This window comes from Ruditapes philippinarum, unplaced genomic scaffold (assembly GCF_026571515.1).
Source record: "Ruditapes philippinarum isolate M1 unplaced genomic scaffold, ASM2657151v2 ctg525_1_1_1_1, whole genome shotgun sequence".
NCBI classification, from domain to species: domain Eukaryota; kingdom Metazoa; phylum Mollusca; class Bivalvia; order Venerida; family Veneridae; genus Ruditapes; species Ruditapes philippinarum.
The window spans coordinates 272,441-295,802 of record NW_026861030.1 but is presented as its reverse complement, the minus strand read 5'-3'; the positions used below and the strand labels follow the sequence as shown (position 1 = coordinate 295,802).

General features: G+C 31.0%; 2 protein-coding genes across 3 annotated transcripts in view; both read left to right on the top strand.

Annotated features, from left to right (window-relative positions):
- The window catches only part of LOC132714304 (HEAT repeat-containing protein 5B-like), a 34,187-nt gene extending 16,401 nt beyond the window's left edge, over positions 1-17,786 (top strand). Inside the window, exons 15-37 of one of the 2 annotated variants that reach the window (XM_060697144.1) lie at positions 843-875; positions 2,108-2,182; positions 3,042-3,248; positions 3,805-3,873; positions 4,107-4,228; positions 4,526-4,685; positions 4,994-5,183; positions 5,479-5,648; positions 5,838-6,153; positions 6,295-6,430; positions 6,768-6,883; positions 7,184-7,365; positions 7,656-7,724; positions 7,939-8,115; positions 8,654-8,837; positions 9,106-9,354; positions 9,799-9,961; positions 10,178-10,287; positions 10,474-10,758; positions 11,111-11,335; positions 14,360-14,511; positions 15,113-15,326; positions 15,595-17,786. In XM_060697144.1, the coding sequence (XP_060553127.1) occupies positions 843-875; positions 2,108-2,182; positions 3,042-3,248; positions 3,805-3,873; positions 4,107-4,228; positions 4,526-4,685; positions 4,994-5,183; positions 5,479-5,648; positions 5,838-6,153; positions 6,295-6,430; positions 6,768-6,883; positions 7,184-7,365; positions 7,656-7,724; positions 7,939-8,115; positions 8,654-8,837; positions 9,106-9,354; positions 9,799-9,961; positions 10,178-10,287; positions 10,474-10,758; positions 11,111-11,335; positions 14,360-14,511; positions 15,113-15,326; positions 15,595-15,917 (3,927 nt within the window). In that variant the 3' untranslated portion in view covers positions 15,918-17,786. The remainder of the gene's footprint in view (positions 1-842; positions 876-2,107; positions 2,183-3,041; positions 3,249-3,804; positions 3,874-4,106; positions 4,229-4,525; positions 4,686-4,993; positions 5,184-5,478; positions 5,649-5,837; positions 6,154-6,294; positions 6,431-6,767; positions 6,884-7,183; positions 7,366-7,655; positions 7,725-7,938; positions 8,116-8,653; positions 8,838-9,105; positions 9,355-9,798; positions 9,962-10,177; positions 10,288-10,473; positions 10,759-11,110; positions 11,336-14,359; positions 14,512-15,112; positions 15,327-15,594) is intronic. The other variant, XM_060697145.1, reaches the window with a different exon arrangement.
- Positions 17,787-18,885: 1,099 nt separating this feature from the next.
- LOC132714305 (uncharacterized) lies at positions 18,886-22,467 on the top strand. The gene is made up of 2 exons (XM_060697146.1): positions 18,886-19,292; positions 21,448-22,467. Exons 1-2 carry the CDS (start codon positions 19,052-19,054, stop codon positions 21,468-21,470), a joined length of 264 nt encoding a protein of 87 aa, XP_060553129.1. The 5' UTR covers positions 18,886-19,051; the 3' UTR covers positions 21,471-22,467.
- Positions 22,468-23,362: the final 895 nt, after the last annotated feature.

Sequence of the window (23,362 nt, the reverse complement as noted above, 5' to 3'; positions counted from 1 at the left end):
CAAAGTTTGTTCAAATAAAAGACCTGGGGTCAAAATTGGCCCCGCCCCGGGGTTCATTGATTTTATTTATATGTGTATAGCAAAAACTTAAAATCTTCTTTGAAAAAACCCAAATAGCTAGAGTTTAGATATAACGCATGAAACATCTTCTAGTAAGTGTCTACAAAGTTTGTTCAAATAAAAGCCCTGGGGTCAAAACTGGCCCGGCCCCAGGGGTGTCATTGTTTTTAACTATATGTGTATAGTAAAAACTTTAAAAAAATCTTCTTTTAAAAAGCCCAATGAGCTAGAGCTTAGATGTTTAGCATGAAACATCTTCTTATGGGTGTCTACCAAGTTTGTGCAAATAAAAGCCCTTGGGTTAAATTGGCCCTGCAACATTGGGGGGGTTGGGGGGCCTATATACAGGTGAGCGACCTCAGGGCCATCATGGCCCTCTTGTTAACTATAAGTTTTATTATTTAAATGCAAATGGTATTTGAGTATATGAACTTTTAAGATCATTTTATGTACATGTATATGGAAGCAGGAATTAAACTAATTATTGTCTTGTTTTATGATTCTGCAACAAATGAAATCATTATCAACAAATAGTTTGACTATATTGGTATATGTTTTTGAATTTGTTTAACTTCTTTTTTTTGTCATGCAGCTTCATAAGCAAAATATTCTAATTGTTAAAATTACATATTCATTAATAAAAGGTCACTGATTCTAATGTTTCGGAAATTAAAAAAAAATCTTACAGTCTCACAATATGTAACCTATAACCTTGCAAATTTATATAAGACACCTTATGATTGGCTAAAATTTCACCTTGACCTTTGACCCATTTGTTGTAGTATGAACCAAATCGTAGAGTCGACCATGATATAGTGAGTATTTACAGTTGAATGAATATGCAATTTTGATTTGCATCATTTGTATAAATAGCTTTCATGCTCTCCCTAATTTGCATTAATTGGTTATGTGATATTGTGATTTTTTAATTTTAAATAATTTGATTGAATTATAAACTGCGCTACATTGGTTTTTCTTTTCATCCCCTAGTGCATGGACAGTGTAAGTAGTAATATAGATAATGTTGTATTTTGTTGTTATAATGTCAATGTTGTTAGCATGGCATACCAACATTATAATACTATAATATAACACACTGGAACGTCTCAGTAGACATAAAAACCAACCTACAATAATCATGCGATAAACTTAATATCCACTTCTTAACTTTGCTGTTCTTTGAAAACAAGAAGATATATTAATATGTACATTTGTACATATTACAGCCAGTAACCAAGTGTTACACTTTCTTTTCATTTTGGTGAATAATTTCATGAACATCCTTATGTATTTATAAAAAATCTGGTTGTTTTGAAATTGACATCCAAGTAACAATAGCTTAAGAGATAGATGTCTATAGAGGTATATTTGTTTTACAAACATCACTTTCTGTTAGTTGATTGTCATTCACTGTTTTTCTTCTTGTTTCCTTTTGTATTTGGCAAGTACAGTCCTTCTGTTATTTTATGCTATACCTTGCTGCATGTTGAACACTGTGAGACTGTAAGTTATTGAACAATGATTTATTTTCTACTGTCATTATTTTGTCACTATTGTTACAGCATGTTTACGCAGGCAGACTTTTCATGTTGTTCATGTTTTAGTTTAGGAGATTTTTTATGTTTCTGTTGAGTGATTCTTCATTGTTAGTATCTTATTAGACTTGGATCATATTTGATCAAACACATTGACAAATACTGAAAGTAAGTAAATGCAAAAGAAAGATTGGTCTATACTCTTTGTGATAGATCATAGAGGCCATGATAAAATGGAATATTATATTTGAGAATGTTAAAACATATTAAATTTCAAAAGGCTTAAATTTATGAAAAAAAAATTTATCTGTTAGCTGGTATGAATTCATAAAAAGGAGACCTTCTTAGAACACTGAGGTAATTTTTTTCCTTTCTTCGTTATGTGAATTGTTTATCATTTTAAACAGGTTTCTGGAGTTAGTGTGTTAACATTTCAGATCTGCAAGATTTAAAGACCAGTGTTATTATTATTATTTCTGGTTTTGTATTTATATAGTTAATCAATATTTCAGCTTCAACCTAACAGTGCATCAGGGTCTGGAGCACTAGAACATGATGCCCACTCTCTCTTCTACAGATGTCCTATAGTAAGTTATAACTTCATAATAACCGCTGATTTATCATATTCTACCCAACTATCTTAGTTTGGAGAGTTTTACTCTTTGGCGACACACTTGTTTTTATTGTACATATATTGTATTGAAGTCACAATTCATGTTAAGCCTATTATAGCATTTGGCATGATATGACCAGTTATGTGTTGACGTGCCATAAAATTCCAAACAAACAAACAAAGAAGTCACAATTCCAAAGCTTCTCATGCCCAACTTAAGATTTACCCTTTTTGGTCTGTCAAATTATCTGGCTGTCTTGTGGTCCATCCATAGGCTGACAGTTGAATGAGACCTATTGACACATTTCTAGTTTCTTAATATAACCTCAATAAGTCATTATCCTTCATTTACAAAACTCTCACTCAATAAAATACATATCAAATGTGAAAAAACATATTATCTTTATAGCAATGCTCATTCTGTCATCAGCCTCGTCTTGTCATCAAAATGATTGTATATTTCCTAAATAGCAGCTAAAGTGTACAGATTTTCTTAGTCTGTGATAATATTGTATTATTCATGATGCACTTTGTTATATAGACAATGCACCATATTTCATACTTCCATGTAATTAATTTTCACATTTTATAATATAAGGAGAAAGTAACGTCTTATTTCATCTACTCAGAGAATGTTATTTTGACTAAGCATTATGTATTTTAGATAGTTGACCTCAACATAATTGAATTCAGTTGTCATTTTAGTACTATATTAGGCAGTGTAAATGATGATGGTACAAAATAATTTTCTTAGAAGTCTAGACTGAGTGAATTTTTCCTGAGACATATAATGAATAATGGATTGATATTTGTGACTGTATTTGTTCCAACAGAGTGACCCTATTCCTGGACCATTACCACTGGGTGTTGCAGTAATTGACAGTTCAGTGCGACTATATGGGTTGATATTCCCGAGAGTGGCCCACAAACATCGTTACCAGATGTTACAACATTTTAATGAATGCATCAAACAGGCCAAGTCTACAAGACAGCAAGCTGTACAAATGAATATATTCACTGCAGTTCTGTGTGCTCTCAAGGTTAATATTAACTCTCTTATTTACTTATAAATGTTACATGTTTTAGGGGGAAAAATGAATAAATAAAACCACATTTTCTAAACTGACTGTAATATTATTTTTTTTATTCTGTTTATGAATATAAACATTTGTTAGCTAGTTTATAAGTAATAACTAGTAATCAGTTTATCATATGATAAGAAAATGAAATTGAAATGAAAACTAGAATCTACAGGTAAAGGTTAACATAAATTAGTGCTGTAATGAACATTTTGTTAAATAATAAATTAAAAACCAATCATTGTGTTTGCAATGTATTTGAAAAATACAAAAAGTATTACTGTTTTCCTTATAAACATGCATACTAGTAGTTTTATAAACAGCTGTTATAGAACAGTTCACAAGGTATAAATGTCTATAAGAACACTTGATCAAGTTGGATCATCTCCAACAGTTTTACTGGCAGACAGTTCATCTACATATAAACTGATGTATTACATACATTGAGGAAAGTTTCAGTGCATCTATTGTAAAATTATACTATATAAACTGTACTTTGACTTTATCTGTATTACAGAGTTTGTCAGACACAAAAACAAAGTTAGGTCCTGATGAAGTTAAGAAAGCTGCTTTCAATCTTATATTGGTAAGTTGGGAAGAAATTTGTTTTTCCTCTTTATCTTTGTCTCTCTTTTTCTTTCAAAATTCATATAATAAGTTTTGTTATCAGATGACTGTCTATGTTGTTATTGTTAAAACTCTTCACTTGGTACATTGCTGTATACATTTCTTAGAATACCTGGTTTGAGTTTAAAGTTAAAATCCCAAAAAGCACTTAACAAAGACTATTAAAGTTTTTCTATGTTTGAATTATTGTAGGGAGCTTTAAGTAGTACCAACCCTATATTAAGATGTGCTGCAGGAGAAGCATTGGGTAGAATGGCCCAGGTTGTTGGTGATAGTAAATTTATAGCTGAGATGGCACAATATAGCTTTGATAAGTAAGTCACATGTGAATAAAAGTTATTTTTGAAATGATTGTGATCAGTTAGATCAAATTTATTTTTATGGAAAACATTGTTTCCTTATTTCCATAGATAGCTGTAATTTTACCATGATTCTGCAAATGTTTAATGAGACCTTAAGAATTAAAACTTTTTTGTTCTAAAAAAAACAAAACACTATAAAATATTATTCAGTTAACATTTTGGAGTTGTTTCATCTGGCTCCACCATTTTAAATGTGTAAAGTTTGTCTAAATTCTGATATTATACTATTGTTTGATGATATAATTTCAGATTAAAATCAGCAAGGGATGTGGTGAGTCGTACAGGAAACTCTCTAGCTCTAGGTTGTTTACATAGATATGTTGGTGGTATGGGATCAGGTCAGCATCTCAACACTAGTGTATCAATACTCCTTGCTCTAGCACAAGATTTTAACTCACCTGTTGTACAGGTAAGATATTCATTGATGTGGTAGCCAGTATCTTGAAAAATTCAAGATTTGATTTGCAAGATAAGAGTTCATATTAGAAAAAATGTTTAGAATGATATTATAGTACAAGTCTTTGGCAGATTTACTCATACAAAACAGTTTTATTGGTTAACCTGACCTATAATTTGTTGGTGCAAAATAAGATTCAATAAAATGAAAAAAGAAATGTATAGAAAAATTGATTAAGCTGACCAGTAATGTTTTTAAATGTTGAATAGACTAATAATAGACAAATAATAGCAACTCAATCTATTTATTTGCATTTTCAGGTTTGGGCATTACATGCTTTAGCATTGATAGCTGACAGTGGTGGTCCAATGTTCCGAGGTTATGTTGAGCCAACATTATCCCTCGTGTTACAGTTACTGTTGTCAGTACCTCCTACAACAGTTGATGTTCACCAGTGTCTAGGCAAATGTCTGTCTGCTCTCATCACATCTATAGGACCGGAACTACAAGGTATGTAGGTTAAATAAGTGCCCATTTAATACTGTAAAATACTTTTTTACCAAACTTTTTCAACCCCTTTCTTCTTATAGCCAAGATTTATGAACTGTTCACTGAAAAGATATTCATTAAACAATTAAATTCTGTGTTACATGTAAGTTGTACTGTAGACATTGGCTCAGAGTGCTTAAACAGTTAAACTTCTTTTAAAATAATTATTTCCTGATCCCTTTTAATGTATAATTATAATGTATAAAACTATAATTGTATGTTTTTTATATCTACTTACATATATGATATATTTTAGGTAATTCTGGATCAATAGCTACAGCAAGATTATCTTGTCTGGTATGTTGTGCTATTATGCAGGATCACTCTGACTCCCTAGTGCAGGCCGAGGCTGTAGCCTGTCTACAACAACTTCACATGTTTGCTCCCAGACATGTCAACCTGGGTACACTTGTACCTCATCTCTGTGTAAGTATTGTTAAATGAATTAAATAATTTATAAATATTTGTGTAAGCATATAAATATTAGATCACTTTTAAGAGTGCAGTCCTGAGGTGTTAGACTCTCAGCCCAAGAATTATTGAGTTCAAGCCAAATTGCTGTCAAATTGAGTTAATAATATACATATATGCAATATAAAGTTTTTTCCTATTCAGGAGAAGCTGGTTAGTTCCCATTTACTACTAAGACGAGCAGTTGTGGCATGTCTAAGACAGCTTGTCACTCGTGAAGCTAAGGAAGTGAGTGTTCATGCTCTAGCCCTTGCATCAGACGAGGCTGACAAGATAGAGAAGTTTGGTATCACAGAGACTGGTATGGAGGGGAAGTTGTTTGGTATGTGTGATACAGAAGTTGATGGGAAGCTGATATCAGATCTACAGGATACACTCGTTAGTTTATTACAAACTCTAGCAACAAAGGATCTGACAAGATGGTTGAATCTACTTAGAGAAATACTTTCATCTTCCACTGGTAAGCATTATATTGAAATATTCAATATGTTTAATTATAAAGCTACATGTCAGATAAATGTAAATTATCAATCTAGTACTCTTTCATGATATACAGGTTTTTCATTAAATATTAAAGAATATATGTATGTTTATAATGTAGATGCAACAAGTAACCAGCAAGATGAATCTCAAGGTAACAATAATGATGATGACGATGATGATGAAGACAATGAGAATGATGCTGAAGAGTTTACAGCTCCTGAAGTGGATGTTACTCACCCAACTGTTGCACCAAGGTATGCTTATACAACATTTAGGTATTAATTACATAAAGAATTTCTGTTTTACAAGGTAGACATTAGTCTGTAGAGAATCACTTGTGATATTAGACTTTTAGTAAAAAATGTTCATCCTAAAGTGTTGCTTTACATTTATTGGCACAATATATTTACTGTGGATAAGTATTTAAGTGAAAATAATGAAATATAGATTTGAATGAGTTGATGGCATAACATGAAATCAATTATTATTAAATAATGTATAATTTTATTACATTGCATATGGAGGTAGAAAAGTGTATGCATTGTTAAAGAGTGATCCTATACTTATAATAAGCATTACTATATATTGTAGATGGCCAACACGTGTGTTTGCTACAGATTGTTTGAGAAAGATTGTTGTAGCATGTGAAGAAGATTTAACACACTTTGATCTAGAAACTGCAAGAGAGGCTAAGAAAGATGGTAAATGTAAGTGTTGTTTAACAGTGTCTCCGCTAATTGCTATCTTTTATATCACAGATAGTTTTTGTTGTTTTTCAATATAATTCTGTAATATAACTTTGTATAACTTATAACTTGGTATCTTTGCTGTGCTGATGTTTCTTCATGGTCAAGTTTGATTACAGTTAAAAGTTAATTGGATAGATTTTATTTGTTTGTATATGAAGCCGATGAGAAAGTATTGTTTTTTGTTTATTATGTATCAACTAGATTTATTTTACAGTAGGGTTATTAAAAATTCTTAATACAGATATTTGACAATTTTAGGTGATTTCCTGGTGCTACATTTATCAGAGTTAGTAAGAATGTCATTTATCGCAGCCACATCAGACAGTAATCAACTACGTCTAGCAGGACTGGCTGCCCTACAAGATATCATCACTAAATTCTGTAATGTACCTGAGCCAGAATTTCCCGGTCATGTTATCCTAGAACAATATCAGGCACAGGTATGGATATAGGCTGTCAGTGTCCTACATGATATAATATTATATGAGACAAATTGTTGAAAATAAAGAAAATTGTATGAAGAAATGAAAGTTACTGTCATTGATACTTTTGACTAACTTAAGATGTTGTATTTGCCTTGGAAATATTACTGGTCCGTCAGTCATATTTACTAAATGACTGGTATTAATTAAGTAGATGTTGATTATTTTTCTGTTCAACCAATTATCAAATAATTAGTTTTACTGTCTCATGTTTTTCATGAATTGTAATGATATTATATATATTACAGGTAAGTGCAGCATTACGACCTGCCTTCTCTCCAGAGACACCCTCTGATGTGACAGCAGCTGCTTGTGATGTAAGTATAATTTATATATCATACTTATAAGGATTTATATATCATACCTATAACGTCTTCTCTTCAATTTATTTTCAATGAGAATATTTTGCCATTCTATGATTAATTAAGGTATTATATTTGAGGCTTTTATTTTATACATTATGTTTCTTTATGAATTAACACTCTTTTTGAATGAACAGTGTTATGTAATTGTATTATTTTATGTTTACAGGTATGTAGTACATGGATAGGAAGTGGTGTAGCGAGAGATTTGAATGATTTGAGGCGTGTTCATCAACTTCTTGTTTCATCATTGGGCAAACTTAACGCTGGCAAGTCCCAGTGTGCTTTATACAACGAATCTGCATCTACCATGGAAAAATTAGCTGTTCTCAGAGCATGGGCAGAGGTAACATTTACACTGTTTTGTACTTTTTAGTTGAGAAGCTTGTATTTTCAGATCTTTGTGTAATAATCACTTCTAATAAAATATCATCTTTGTTTGAACCTTTTCTGTAATATTGGTGATCATCACTATGCCAGCAGTATAGAATCAAGCCAATCTAAACATTAAAGAAGACATACTAAACCCTATACTGATGTTTGCTCAATTTTAACAATGTTTTTATTTAAATACCTGAAAATACTAATGACAAAAACATAGGAAGTCCCTTAAAGTCATCATTCAGCAGGATAAGAGATTGAGACCGATATTTTATTTACAATTCTGTATGATTATGTAAATATAATTCTGCGAGTTAAAATCATCTTTTAGGAAGGACCTCTTTATTGCTGTCTCATATGCGGTCATAATTTGACAGTTTCGTCTAAATTCATTTTCAAATATTATTTTCTATTTTATAAGCAAGAACAGTTTGTTTTATTCATTGACCGATGTTAGACGAAAAGAAAATGTATACAGTTGTTAATCCTTTTGTACATTACAGGTATATATAGTAGCTGTAAGTCGTGAACATGGTAACCCTGACACATTACTCAAGTCAACTGATGAAGATGATTTTGACAACAAAGGGGAAAGTTTGCTAACTCTAGTACAGTCGGAGTTACCTACCTTAAGTCAGAACTGGTTTCTTGCTCTCAAAGATCATGCTCTTTTATCTCTTCCTACAGGTAAGTGACCTCTTTTATTATTTCATATAATTCTTTAAGTTATTTCATAACAGAAAACTTGAAATAAAGTTACTAAGAAATTCAATATTTTTTTTTGAGAATTGTCTATCATTTAACATTTCAAATAGCTCTAGATGTTAGATCATGATAGATATTGTTAATTCTTTAATTGGTGTAGATGTTTGATTGAATGGTTAAAAAGCCAAGAAAAATACAAGTTTTGACTGTATACTAGTATATAGATTTTGTTTAATTTATATGTGAACAGAATTCTCTGGGCAGTTACCATCAGATGGTGGAGCATTTTACCATGTAGACACAATTGACTCTGCACGACCCCACTATAGGAAGTCATGGCCATCTATATTACATGCCTTGGCTATATGGTTGAAAGAGGCAGGTTTTGCCAAGTTGAACAAAGATATGGGGCACCCTGGAGGGGAATCACAACCAACAAATGCTCCTGCTAATCTATACTCAGAGGAGGCCAATGCTGAACGACTCTATCTAATTATTGGTAAGGCATTTACATACATTTGTATTTATATTATATTGTATGCTATAGAAAATATTCTGCTTCTGAAAATTTAAGATGATATTTTTCATGCCTAATTTTTTCTCCAATATGAAAAAGTAATGAATAAAACTGTGATGTATTACATTTTGTGTCCATATTTCCATACCATTTGTAGTTATAATATTGGTAAAAAATTAGACAAGAAGTAGCAACTGACTTTTATGATATTTTTACTTCATATGAACAATTAATGACAATAACCATACACAGTCACTTAAGAAAGTTTCTTTATTTTCAATATGTGTTGTTTTTCAATAGTATATATATATGCAAGTTACATACTTGCAGATTTAGCAAGCTATATTTAACATCTAGTGGTAGACGTGACATTCATATTTGTGAAGTGTTACTTAATGTTAATGTTATTATGTTTCCTCTCTGAAGGTATATGTGTTGAAGCTATGTGTAATACGACAATCCAGTTACCAGAACATACTGCTGAGACCTGTCTACATGCAATACACGCCCTACTTGAGTCTCCCTGGGCTCGCGCTCAAGTTGCCAAAGATCCCGTTCTATACAAGGAACTTCTAAATGTCATGCATAGGTAAGATAAATAGAAATAGTGTGGTTACTACAATAAATAAGTATAGTTTGATTAGCATGATACTTTGATACTGTTTAATTTCTCAACATTTGAATCTTACTCTTAATAATACTTTATCTCAATAATATTGATATTGTTTTATCTTGTAGTTTCCTCACATAAGTGTAGAGGCTTATCTTATAGTGTCAAATATGTATGCTTATTTGTGTATTTCAGGGTATTTTTAACTCACTCTGGTGTAAAAGTACATTTAGCTGTGATGGATGTTGTCAGATGTGTTGTTAAAGCAGCACAAGAACATCTTAAATTCCTCAAACAGATGGAAGGTAAATGCATGTTTATAGCAAAGTTAAATTAGATTTGAAGACAGTTACAAATTATTTTCGAAAAATATAAGGTTGATTTTTTGAGTAATTGTAGCTTTCGGCATAAGTGCATTGTTACCATTTACGCTTATTAAATCATTTACTTATTTAGTAACGTTTGTTAACTTTGTACAATCTTGTTCACAGAATCAAAATCTGACAAGGAATCAAAAGAAAGTAAAATACTGCTGCCACCTGGTGGTGAGGGTGGTGAATCAGGGGAAGTGATTCCTGGTCAGTCTATAGTCTTTGCTACATTAGAGGTGTGTTTAGGAGTATTATCACGCCGTGTTCCGGCCTTGAACCCAGCTGCACAGACCACAGGGTTCCAGATGTCTAAAAAACACTCACAGGTGACTGAGGAGATATCACAACTTCTCTCTAATGTTGTACAGGTGCTAGCTGATCTATCCAGTCTTTGTTCTGTCCCAGGTAAGACACTTTTAACCATTTTGCAAATGTTCATTGTAAAATCTAGAAAGGATAATGTTGTAGTCTATATGATATGTAATTAGCTTTCTTACAAGAATCTTTGTCTCAAGGTATTGGTTAAAGTTATGAATAGATCTCAAAAAGTATACCATTAGTTTTGTATTTTAATACTTGATTAAATATATCAATATTTTTCATTTATATTAATGGATGGTAACTGTAACAATGATATTTGGATGGTAGAAATTGCTTTCAAGCTGTAGTCATTTAAATTATTCTTATACTTGATAATAATATTTCTAGTTGTTGCTGACATTTTGACATATGGCTGACTATGAAACTATAATTACAGGGAGTTTAGCTGTTCTTCCGACGGTGTTTCACCTGATACTGGGACTGCTGAGAGAGATGTCTCCTATATCTATGGATAAACAGAACAGTGCTGTTGTCACTGTGTGTATTAACTGTATACGAACTTTGCTTAACTCTAAAAGATACGAGGGTGATAAGAAATTACCTGATTGGCATAAACTCATTCAGAGTTCTCTAGCTACTGTGATAAAAAATTCTATATCTGGTATGTATATGTTGGGATTTCTGTTACCTGATTTGTTGACATATTGTAATACTAGCAACATGCACCATGCACGTTAAGAAATTTCACAATCTGGACCTGCTGATGTTTGGTTATTTAGTCTGACCTTGAAGTGTAAGGAATGACCAGTTAATGACATAAGTTGGAAAAAAAATCACTCTTGGTATTTAAGATATACTCTGCTGTCTACTTTGATTTCAGTATGAACAAGAATTCATTGATGAATGTACGGTACTGGTTAAACAGATACCTTTCCTCTATTGTTTTTGTCCATTTATAAATGGCTTGAATATGATGAGGTTATTATACATTATTGTTGAGTACAATACTGAATTCTATTGGACAAATACACAGCTGCCAAAACTATATTGGACAAGGGGCTAATCAAATCTATGTAGGTTTTGCAGCTGTGTAAAAGTCCTATAGAATCTGTATTGTTCTGATACACGTTTAATGACTTTTTCATACCTCCATTTTTTGACATTTTAACAGAACTTTCATTACTTCAATTGCAATAAGGATTTGATATAGAATTTCGGAACTCAAAAAGGAAATTGATGATAGATTGAGTATGATATGTATTTAATAAATTATAAAGATATTTTGGACTCTAAAATTGAAAACAAGGCTTTACGGGATGCAATATGGATTTGATATGAATCTTTTGGATTCTGGAAAATGGGGCTATATTGGGTGTGATAAGGATTTAATATTATTTTTTTGGACTTTTTAAATGAGAACGAGGCTAAATTGATAAGAATAGATCCAATAATGATTTCTTTTTGTACATGGTGCAAATGCTGAAAGTGCATTCATTTTATAAGGTGTGAAATAAATTATATTACCGATATTATCTGTAAATACTGGTGACATTTGGTTTCCGGTTCCGGTGTAAATAGTCGTTGTTGAATTTGCAGGCGAAATAAAATGAAATTTTCTGGATTATTTGTGCCTTAAATGGATTAACTTATAGATGAGTGGTGAGAATGTATCTATGTTATTGAATGCAAAAAACTCGGAACTGTGAATTTGATACATTTTGTGATATTTGAATTGCCATTGATGGCCTTTGTTATATAGTTGGCGGTTATAGTTGGTCATTAGCTAGGACATCACTTAGATTTAATAACTACATACCTATATTGACCGCCTGATCGTCACGCTTGACTTAACTGTAATCAGCAAAACAGATCTATACTTATTGATACTGTGTTAAGGAGATAATGGGGATTACGATCGGACTATGGCGAGCAAGAATCGGGTTAATGATCTCGTAAAATATATGAGATCCGGTTCTACTCATGGAATATTTCTATCCGAAGATACAGGCCAGTTGTACGCTCTTCTTTTTGCCGATGACGTTTCAACATTTGCAGATACAGCTATAAACTTACAAAGACATATAAATACCATAGAAACGTTTTGCAATAATAGTGGACTACAATTAAACACCGATAAATCTAAAGTCATGGTTTTTCGAAACGGTGGCCCATTGCGTAACTACGAACGCTGGTACTTTAATGGCATCAAATTAGAAGTGGTATCATACTATAAATATTTGGGACTATATTTCACTCCTAAATTGTGTTGGTCTCTCACGCGAACAACTCTTGCCAAACAAGCTTCTAAAGCAGTGTATTGTATTCTGAGTCAGCAACGATACTTTGGTACCTTTAGCCCTAAAGACGCTTTTAAATTATTTGACACGATAGTCCGACCGATTTTGTGTTATGGTGCAGAAATTTGGGGCTATCAGTATTCAGCCAGTATTGAGAAAGTGCACACAGACTTCTGCAGACGTATTTGTGGTCTAAACCAGAATGTAGCTAACTTTTTCCCGCTCCGCGAATGTGGCAGGGCTCCAATTTCAGTACATTATATAACCAAATGTGTAAAATACTGGACTAAACTATTAGAAATGCCAAATGAGCGTTATCCAAGACAATGTTATTTAATGCTACGCAGACTAGACGAGGCCGGTAGGAAAACATGGGTAACCTGTATTAAGGATGTTTTGTTTGAATATGGGTTTGGATATGCGTGGATTGCTCAAGAAATTGGAAATTATACAAACTTTATGGCATTACTGGTTGATAGAGTCAACGATCGAGCTACGCTAAATATCCTCTCGCAAGAAGAAAACTCACCCAAAGCCAATTATTATAAGCACTTTAAATCACATCTAGATACAGAGAGATATCTGTCAATACATCTGCCATTTAAATTGAAAAGACAATTGGCGAACTTTAGATGCTCTGGTCACAATTTAATGATTGAAAAAGGACGCCACCAAAATATTGACCGACAATTCAGATACTGTCCATTTTGTCTATATAACCATGCTCATTATGTTGAGGATGAGTATCACATGTTGCTCATATGTAAATTATATGATGAACTGAGAACACAATGTTTTATTCAAACTTGGCTTAACTGTGAACCAAACATTAATTTATTTTATTCAATTATGTCATGTGACGATGAATTGGGCATTTTCGCTCTTGCAAACTATATATACAAGGCTTTGGAAACTAGAAATATGTTTATTAAAAATGTTGGAACATCCTAATTTAACTAACTGGAACCGATAATATGAACTAGATGATGTTAAATGCATAACAAATTTATACAGTGAACAGCATTTAAAGAACACGAATAAGTTGTTCCTTTGCTGTGCTTTAAAATACATTCTTAAATTCAGCAGTGTTAATGTTGATAATAATACTCTTGTTACTCACTTATTCGTAAAAAAATTACCGCTTTTGTATTGATCAAGAATAATATTTTATGTATATGAATTATATATTGTTGATGCATCATTTATTTTGTAAATAATGAACTATTATAAAAAAAATGTACAATATTATGTGTATCGTGGGCCGGAGGCCTCTAACTACAATAAAACGTATGTTATGTTATGTTATGTTATGTTTATATTGAAAGTTGTGATATATTGCTTAAATGATATTAAAGACTAATAATGTGATATACCTTTTGTAATGATAGATGCAGATTATCCTGGTATGGATGAGACAACATATCTCTACACCATCACTGTGTTCATTATATGTGCATCACATGTAATCAACAAAAATATTGTGTTAGTGAAACCCTGCATAAAGGCTTACCTAGACTGCTGGCAGTCTGAACATACACATGTAAGTATCTTGCTTTATAATCTAACACTTGTTAACCTGGGATAAATACCGGTACCATAAAGTTACATTATAAAATTTGTTAAAGGTTATTTTGTGTAACTTTATTTCTCAGTAACTATTATATGCTGCATGTAGTTGAATCACTGAATGTTTCTTACTATTGAATGTATCTTATTTAATTACTAGAATAGAATAAATTAGAACCTTATGACACTGCTCAAGTTTTGGTGCAAAGTATCAAGCCGAGATATTGAAGGGGTTCTGATATAAGCTCTCATATTAAACTTGGAATGTGAACCCATTAAATGAGACTCTTCAGCATTATACTGAGGTCAACATTAAAATGGGCCTTGTATAACAGGGTCCCAGTGTTTCTATAATACTTACTCTTCAAAAATCTCACAATCTTTCAAAATCTTTAAAGTCTGCATTAATTTTGTCTTACCACATAAACTTTATAGTTTTTCTTGGACACTATAATAATATTTTACTTTGTTACAGATATGTGATAGGTTTGTTTTACCTTTTATTTAATATATATTTTGATAGATCTTCTACCTTTGAGACAAAAAAAAAAATATGATTTGTGATTATTTTTCAGATAAGATTAAAGTGTTGTCAGTTATTTACAACTCTGATCTCCCAGATCAGTTCAGAAGATGCCATGCCTTATATTCATATAATGGCTCCTAAAATCATTGACTACTTATACACGTGTAGCACGAGTCCACCTGAAACAGAGTTAGAGAGAGATCTACTCCTTGCTTCTATTAACACATTTCAAATGTTGATAGGAATAGCTGAAGAAAATAAAAGTAAGTATAACAAATGTTGAATTTTTACAATTATGGGACAATATTCTAGTCAATTAGTTGTTTGTTTTGTGATTAAAAAAAGAAAAAGAACAAGTCTTGATTTATGGATAAATACTATGTCTTTTGCTGTTATGCCAGTGTCAATAGGCAAATAAAGAGTCCTAGATATTCTTAATCTTGTTTCAATTATTAGAAGTTAAAAGAAATACATTTAAAGTGGACTGTTTTAGGATTATATGTAAGATAGACCTCCATTTTGTATTTACAGGAATAACTTTGCTGACAGTTTTTCTCCCCATTCTTGTGTCATATCTACTGGATGAGAAATCTTTACCCACAGCCAGTAAAATATCTCGTAGAATACATGATGAGAGTCTCTCACATCTCATGAAGATAGGTCCACAGTATCCAGCACAGTTCCGAGTAATCATGACAAAACAAACTGATCTTAAAGCTCGGCTTGAAACAGCAATAAAAGTGAACCAGGAAGCTAAGAGTGCACTGATCAAAGCCCAGGAGAAGGCAAAAATAGCAGCACAACCTGCTAAACCAACCATTACACTCAAAACAAACTTTGGTAGCTTTGCTTGATTTAAAAACCAACCTTTCTGTAACAAACAAAGCTAGAACATTTATGATAAAGTCTTAAGATCCGATTTAGAATTTGGTTGTCAGCTGCAAATGTTCAGAAAAAGTTGGAATTTAAACTCCTCTCAAAACTCTAGTGATGGTTTTACTCTTGTGTTGTGTTAATTTGTATAAATGAGATAATACCTGTCTTTCAGTCCTGATATTTATATAAAAACAGGCAGAGTTATAGCAATACTATTTATATTAAATCAAGAAATCGCTCCAGAAGATTTTGAATGAATTTTAACTATGATTGCTTCATGATTTTAATATATATACAATGTACATGATGTCACTTAAACAACATTGAGACTAAGTAAACAAACTGTTATTGATTTGACATTGTTGATTGCTACCTGAAATTGACCTGAGAATTTCCGTTGGACTTTCATTACCAACATGGCAAAAAAAACATTTATGTATATAGCATATAGATTATGTGTATTTATATTAAGTTATTTATTATTATATATCATATAATGGTGCTAATGCATAACAACGGTGTTTCTACTATCACTTGTACCATCTTCATTACCAGATAATTCACTTTACCAAAGATTCTGTTGTAAGGTAAATGCTAGCTTTTCATTTAATCAGGGTAATAAAACATTAACTAGGTAAACTTTTCTTATAGTTACAATATGGTGGAAATGTAATGGCTTTAGGTAGTCTGAGTTATGCAGATAAAAAAACAATAAAAAACAAATTTAAAAAAAAAACAACAAAGATTTGATAACTTCTTATTTTAATCTGGAAGTTAGTATCAAAGTAAAATTTGGAATTAATCTAAATTGATGGGCATCATTTATTATTTATAAAATGCTTTAAAATGAAATGATTTAATTTTTTTTAATTTATATCATTAATTGAAAAGATGACAGTATCCTTAAAAAATAAAAATCCTTACATGTATGAAGATTTTTTTTGAAAATAGAAATTGTGCAATACCATGTATAGATATTCCATTCATTGTAATAAACAACATTTATTGATTACTAAAATTGTCATTACTGATGGTCAACAATTTTGTGTTACATACACAATTTGACAAAATCATGTTTGTCTTTGCTTGTAGAATTGATATACATAATATAAGAGAGCCAGAAAATATTTTAATCTAGCTGTACTATGATATTTGTTTTATTTTTCTTGCGATTGTTAGACAGAATAAATATGTCGCGAAAGGCCTAAATTTAAGTATTGTCTATATGTGTAGCTATGGAATAGCATCGAAATATATTGTTAATGAACTTATCAGAAGTGATGGGGAATTTAGTGGACTCGCATGTGATAATAAAGATCTACTTCAAAGAAAAAAGCACAGAATATTGTGTGCTTTAATAACAAATGTAAATAACAGTTTGATGTTGATCTGGCTTAATTTTGATGAAGGTTGTATTGGAGAGAAATAAAATTATGAATTGTGTTTAAAAATCTAAACAGATTTTTACATGTTTATACAATTGTAGTTTTGTATACCAAAGGCTTTTTTAGATGACTGTAAATGTTACAAAAATATGAAATGTTTTATTTTTGATTGAAATTTTGTATTTTAAACAAAATAGATTGAATTCATGCAATAATACACTGGAACATCACAGTGTAGTATTTATGTATTCTTTTGTGAAGAAATACAAAGGTTATAATGCAGTGATGTGATTGGTTGATGCTTTTTGTTTGTTGTTGAATATATAACTTTATGTACATATATGTAAAAATTCTCATATGACCCTGTAAGGCTTCATGTATATTTTGCATTCTCTTGTAAAGATTGTTTGTATGAAAACATGCAATATATAATCATTTAAGAAGATAAAAACTTAACAAACGCTCCTGTGTTTGTCATTTCTTCTAGCTACATTTTTCTCTCAATTTTGAGTACACAGCAACTTTTAGACACAACATTGAATTGAACTGAGTTTAATGAAGAGATGTTACCAATATTAATAAATTTTATTTAAGATCTTTGGTAACAGATGTAGGTATGTGTTTAAAAAGGCATTCTTGCTCTTGAGATGTGGTTATTGCAAGTTTGACCTAAAAATTTTTGTACAGAATTTAAATTTCAAACGTCACAAGTGAAGTGGTTTTATGTTTTTAAAATGTTACTTTACCTGTTACTTTTTAAACAGTTGATAGATGTACAATATACATTGTATTCCAACTGCTTGTACTAGATGAATGTTCATTCAGGTAATGACAAAAAATACTGATTTCACACTTCACCAAGATGAGCTCAATGTCGCATCCCACAAACTTGTATTCAGATTTGTAATTTCTTGATCAATCAGCTACATAAGGAAAGTATCAACAATTGCATTTTAACATTCACATAAAGAGTGAAAAGACTGCTCACAATATGATTGTGAATCTGGTTCCAAAGGCAGACAGGATCTTCAGTCTCTATATCAGGATATATTTGCATCATCTATGAATGGGAAAACATTGAGGTTTTAATGCAGGAAAATGCTGTTTGATCAAGGTCTGAACCACGGATTTATATTACAATATAAATCCATGTCTGAACTAATAACATGTGTGCAAAATTAAAGATCACTGGTTTACTCTTTTATTTCAGAATAATTACTTTTCAACTCGATTCTGAGTAGGCCCTGATTATTATTTTTTTTTGCATATTTTTTTCCATTTCAAGTTCATCAGTACTGATGATATGTATGGAAAAAATTTAAATTATATATACTTTTGTGCATTTGAACATCATGGTTTAAAAGAAATTAATATGTGATATAATGGTGTGAAAAATGTATAGTACGAATAAAGAAAACTCAGAGTAGCGTCCCTTTAATATGTATTAATGCGCTGATTTTGTCGATATTTTTTTCTAAAATTCTATATTATTACAGTTTCCTGAAGCGTGGTGACAATGCCAGATTCATTTTGTATAATCTACAATAAAAATATCTATACTTTCTTCATGAATTATGTCTAAATTTAAATTTATATGACCTAGCAACAGCGGATGTTTACAGCGTCATGAAAGGTGTTGTAAGGCCATCTAGAAACACGGAAGTTGAACATACTGGATAATTCTTTCTCTAAATCGCCAGTCTAACGTTAAATTCGATTAAATAAAGATGTCCGGTGAACGTCAACCATTGTCACCCGCAGAGGCGAGGGAACTTGGAGAGCAGAGAGAGTCATGGTGTGCTGTAGAGATGAAAAAAGAACAAAGTTGGTGCCGAAAGGAAAGAATGCACACAGATGAGATTTTACGAAGTTCAGTATTTGAAGTTCAAAGACCTGAATATGAACCAAGATGCACTTTTACTGTGAATGCACCAACGCACAGAGAAAGAAAACATTTTAGACAGCAATGTAAGTTCATGAATACACGGTGCTTCTTGCCTCTAGGCAGATTGGATCCATGTCATTGCATACAGTGGAATCATGCCAATAATTGATTATATTTATAAGACAAGCCTATCAAACTTTTCCATTTTTAGATACAGGTTTATCTAGTTCAGCTGACCCCAGAAGTAATTGAGTGTTCATGCATTTCTGTATGCGGCTATTTTGTTTCTAGCCTCTCGGTGATATTCAAAATTTTATTGTTGTTTTAGAATAATCCTGTTTAAAGCGTTGATATGGGGGCAGCAGCACTCTGTAAGCAAGCATGCGTTTATCTTCCAGTGTTCGCTGAACTAGATGCTTCCACAATTTTTAGAAGAGTACATGTTGTTTACATCAATTAAATTGTATACATGGTTGGAGAGGTAAATCTGAAGGTGACACAAAAGAAGTACAAGTTTCCATTGTCATAAATAAGTTTTTTAGTGTGCCATAAAATATTTGAACCAACTTTTCGGTGCAAAATTTTAAATATACGTGGAGATAATTAAGATATTGCAAAATGTCTTAGATTAGATGTCTGAGTTATCTCTCCAACAAATATACTACACTACATATGTAATGCTAAACAGTGGAATATAAACCAAAATAGATAATATTTTGTTGATTTTAATCATGTTTTTTATCATTCCCACATTGTAATTGTATTAGTAGTGAAACATACTATTATACATACTAGTATCTTTACTGAAAAGTGAGGTACTGGGCATGTAACAGAACCAAGGGGTCTCTTCAATAAGAGCTAGGGACTAGTTCCCGGATTCCCTTGTATCTCATAGCTGTCTCTGAAGTCTGGAGTTATGTCTACATCCCCGTGAGGGGTTTGACATTAATGGAAGATAGATAAATAAAATATGATAACACAGTTCTCTGAAAGGATTATGTACCATTGCCAACCCACCTCTGCTAAGGCAAGTTTTAAACTTTTGTCAGGCTTGGTCTACTAAATCTAGATGCCAGGGCTTATAGTGGGTATTTTACAATCACAAATTTCATCTGTCTGTCTCTACATGGCTATGCCATAACCAGGGGTTTGAAAATCCAAAATTCCAAGTCTGGCTTCCTCTTTCATTCTATTATTTCACAGCTGCCATATTTGACTAAAATCAATAATTTATACATAAGCAACCAAGATGTTCAGGAAGTGTTGTTCTGTTGAAGTCTCCATTCTAGTTTACAATCTCTTTTAAACATAAAATTAACAAAAGGTCCTTATACATACGGTATTTGCAATCTTAAACATACATTATTTTATGTTAATTCCTTTATTAATTCCAGCATTCTTAAGATAAAGTAAGTATTTGTAGAACAATAAAACTATGTTAACCTGGAATGTTAGAATATAAAATAATACGGTCATTTCTGCTTTGCATGCCATTATTAACTTTAAATTTTAAAGTTAGCATACCGTTAGTAGTTTATCAAAACATAGAGCTAGACAGTAAAAGAGCTTTCATAAATACTTGTTTCTTATTTATCTGTGTTATATATTTTCAGTAACATACATTATGTACATATTTATCTTTTTTGTTAACTAAATAGACACAATTAGTTTATCGATACTTTTTTATTTGTAGTCTAGGTCCCCAGCAGGGACTAAATGGGAGATATATATACATGTATTTCATTGATTTTATATTTCTTTTGAAGAATTCTGAACTTATTTATATAAAGTTTTACATCATACAAGCTACATCATTGCAACCATTTCACTGTGTTCATAGAATTTTACAGAAGTACTAATAAATGCAAATGAATAATTTGATAGAAAAGCTTTTTAATATATTTACTATAACACTGCAAATTACTAATTCATTTTATTTGCCAATTTAGAATTTATTTTGTTCAATTATTTCTATATGTAATAGGAAATCAACTTAAACACATTCAATACACCCTTAGACTAGTCTTTTTTTAGAAGTTCCAAAACAAACAATTATTCAAACATTTAAAATGATGTTCATTTGAAGATTATGAGAATTTTCATGTAATTTTGTTGCGATTAATGCTTCTGAGGGATCACTTTGTTTCCAGATTTTTATTATGCATTTTGTGATTATTTCATAGTTAAGATGTATTAATGTATTTAATTTACAATTATGAAATTGTTTTTGTTTTTCAGTTACAAGCCAGATCAACATCTAGTGATGAGGATGTATTTTGGTCAAGCCAACATCAAAATGTGAAAATAACAATCAAATTTTAAACTTTATTTCATTTATACATTTGTGTTAATTTATTCCAAGAAATATAAGAAAAATACAGTGTCATTACTTATCTCATTTGTATACCCTTTGTGTTGAACTGGAATGTTCTGCCTTATTTGGCTAATGAAGTTTAATTAATGAAGTTTAATTATACAGTCATGGCAAAAGAATTTATCCTTAAAGTATTTATTAACAAACTTATCTCAGCCTTTTAACTGAATGTATAGTAACCATATTCATTGCTTCAATTATGTTAAAGGCTTACAAAATGTGAATAAAAAAAATTAAAATGGTAATAAATAGTTTTTACAGAAATGGAAAATTTTAATATAAATCAAAATGTATTAAGCATTATTTTATAAAAAATTTAAATCATTATTGTTGTTAGGGATGTTGTTTTTTAAATTGTCTGTTGTTACTTTGTTGTTGAATCAAGGTTGTTTGAAACTTAATACATAAATCATGTAACTTTATTAAGACCAGTCATTACCAGTATTATTATATGATGGTAAAACATCATGCTGTTAACATATGTTTACTAATCCTTATTATTTGTTGGTATGTTGAAATTGTAACATTACCTAGCAGTATTATTCTAAAAAAATGCAATACAATTTATCTAAAACATTATTTTTATATACATACGAGTATATGCAAAAGTACTGTTCAAGGAATATAGTTTTTGGTGCAGAACTTTTTCACAGCTAACAGTTTGTACTGCCAGAACTAATATGATTAACCTCTTGTTAAAATAAATCTTAAGTTTTATGTAGCATATAAAGTTTAGTAAGTTGTTGTTGTAAACATTGTCAGTATTATGATGTATAAAGTATTAACAATACAGTGTACCCGGTATCTAACATTTCATTTTGCTCAAAAACAATAATTTTTGTTCTATATTGTTGTTTGTGTCACTAAAATAAGTGAAAATTGTAGCATGGTTGTTTATTCTTTCTTTTTTCCATTCTTCACATAAGCTATTGCTTCTACCATGTCCATATCAGCATGTAATAATGCCTTTGCATCAAGTGACTAACTAAATTTATGAAATATGTCATTTACGTCATTCTTGGAGTAATGTGATTTCTAATCTTTTTTTATAATCAGCTCTTGCATGGAAGGGTTTTTTAATGTAATACAATAATACAAAAAGTTCTTTATGGCAAAAAATATGCAATGAGCTGTTTTGATTAGTATATATATTTAAATATCAGTTTTGGGAGTAAGTTCTTCATCTCGAGAAACATTGAGAGATTAAGAATGAAGAATTTTCATCATTGAAAAGGTTCTTCAAGCTATGACATCACAATCTTGACACACCACCAATATAAAATTATGGGCAACTTTAAATGGTTTAGTTAACAAACTGACCAGTCTTTAACAGCAAAAGGAAGCAACTTTAAATTATCAGAAATGGAAACTGTTACAATGTTCTCTCCCTATTTACTATTATTATTATTCCAAATACAAGTCTTCCAACAAAAGGAAGTGAAAAAATATTGCATTAAAACTGTTTGTATTAATAACGTAAAAATGAAGCCAGGGTGTTTCTGTTCAATTTAGGATTTATTCTTTAACCTAATCACAATGTGATATTAACTGGACTTGGTTCAAACTTGGGAGTTTTCTATTTCTTATATAGAAAACAGTGTAAATATTGCTAAATTTAAAATATTTTTAAACTGAAAAGAAGTGTATCACATAAATTAGCAGGGTAAAATATATAAACGGTATACCATGATCCAAACAGAAACATACATTAACTTTTAACATGTAGGTCATTCATAAATGACAAGGATTTTCTACTTTTATGCCACTCCATATCTTCAT

Bases quoted from the DNA above. Each gene is read 5' to 3' on its own strand.
- LOC132714305 (XM_060697146.1), top strand. From the start codon at position 19,052: ATGTCCGGTGAACGTCAACCATTGTCACCCGCAGAGGCGAGGGAACTT. The intron at 19,293-21,447 runs GTAAGTTCATGA...TTTGTTTTTCAG, and splicing joins AAAACATTTTAGACAGCAAT to TTACAAGCCAGATCAACATC.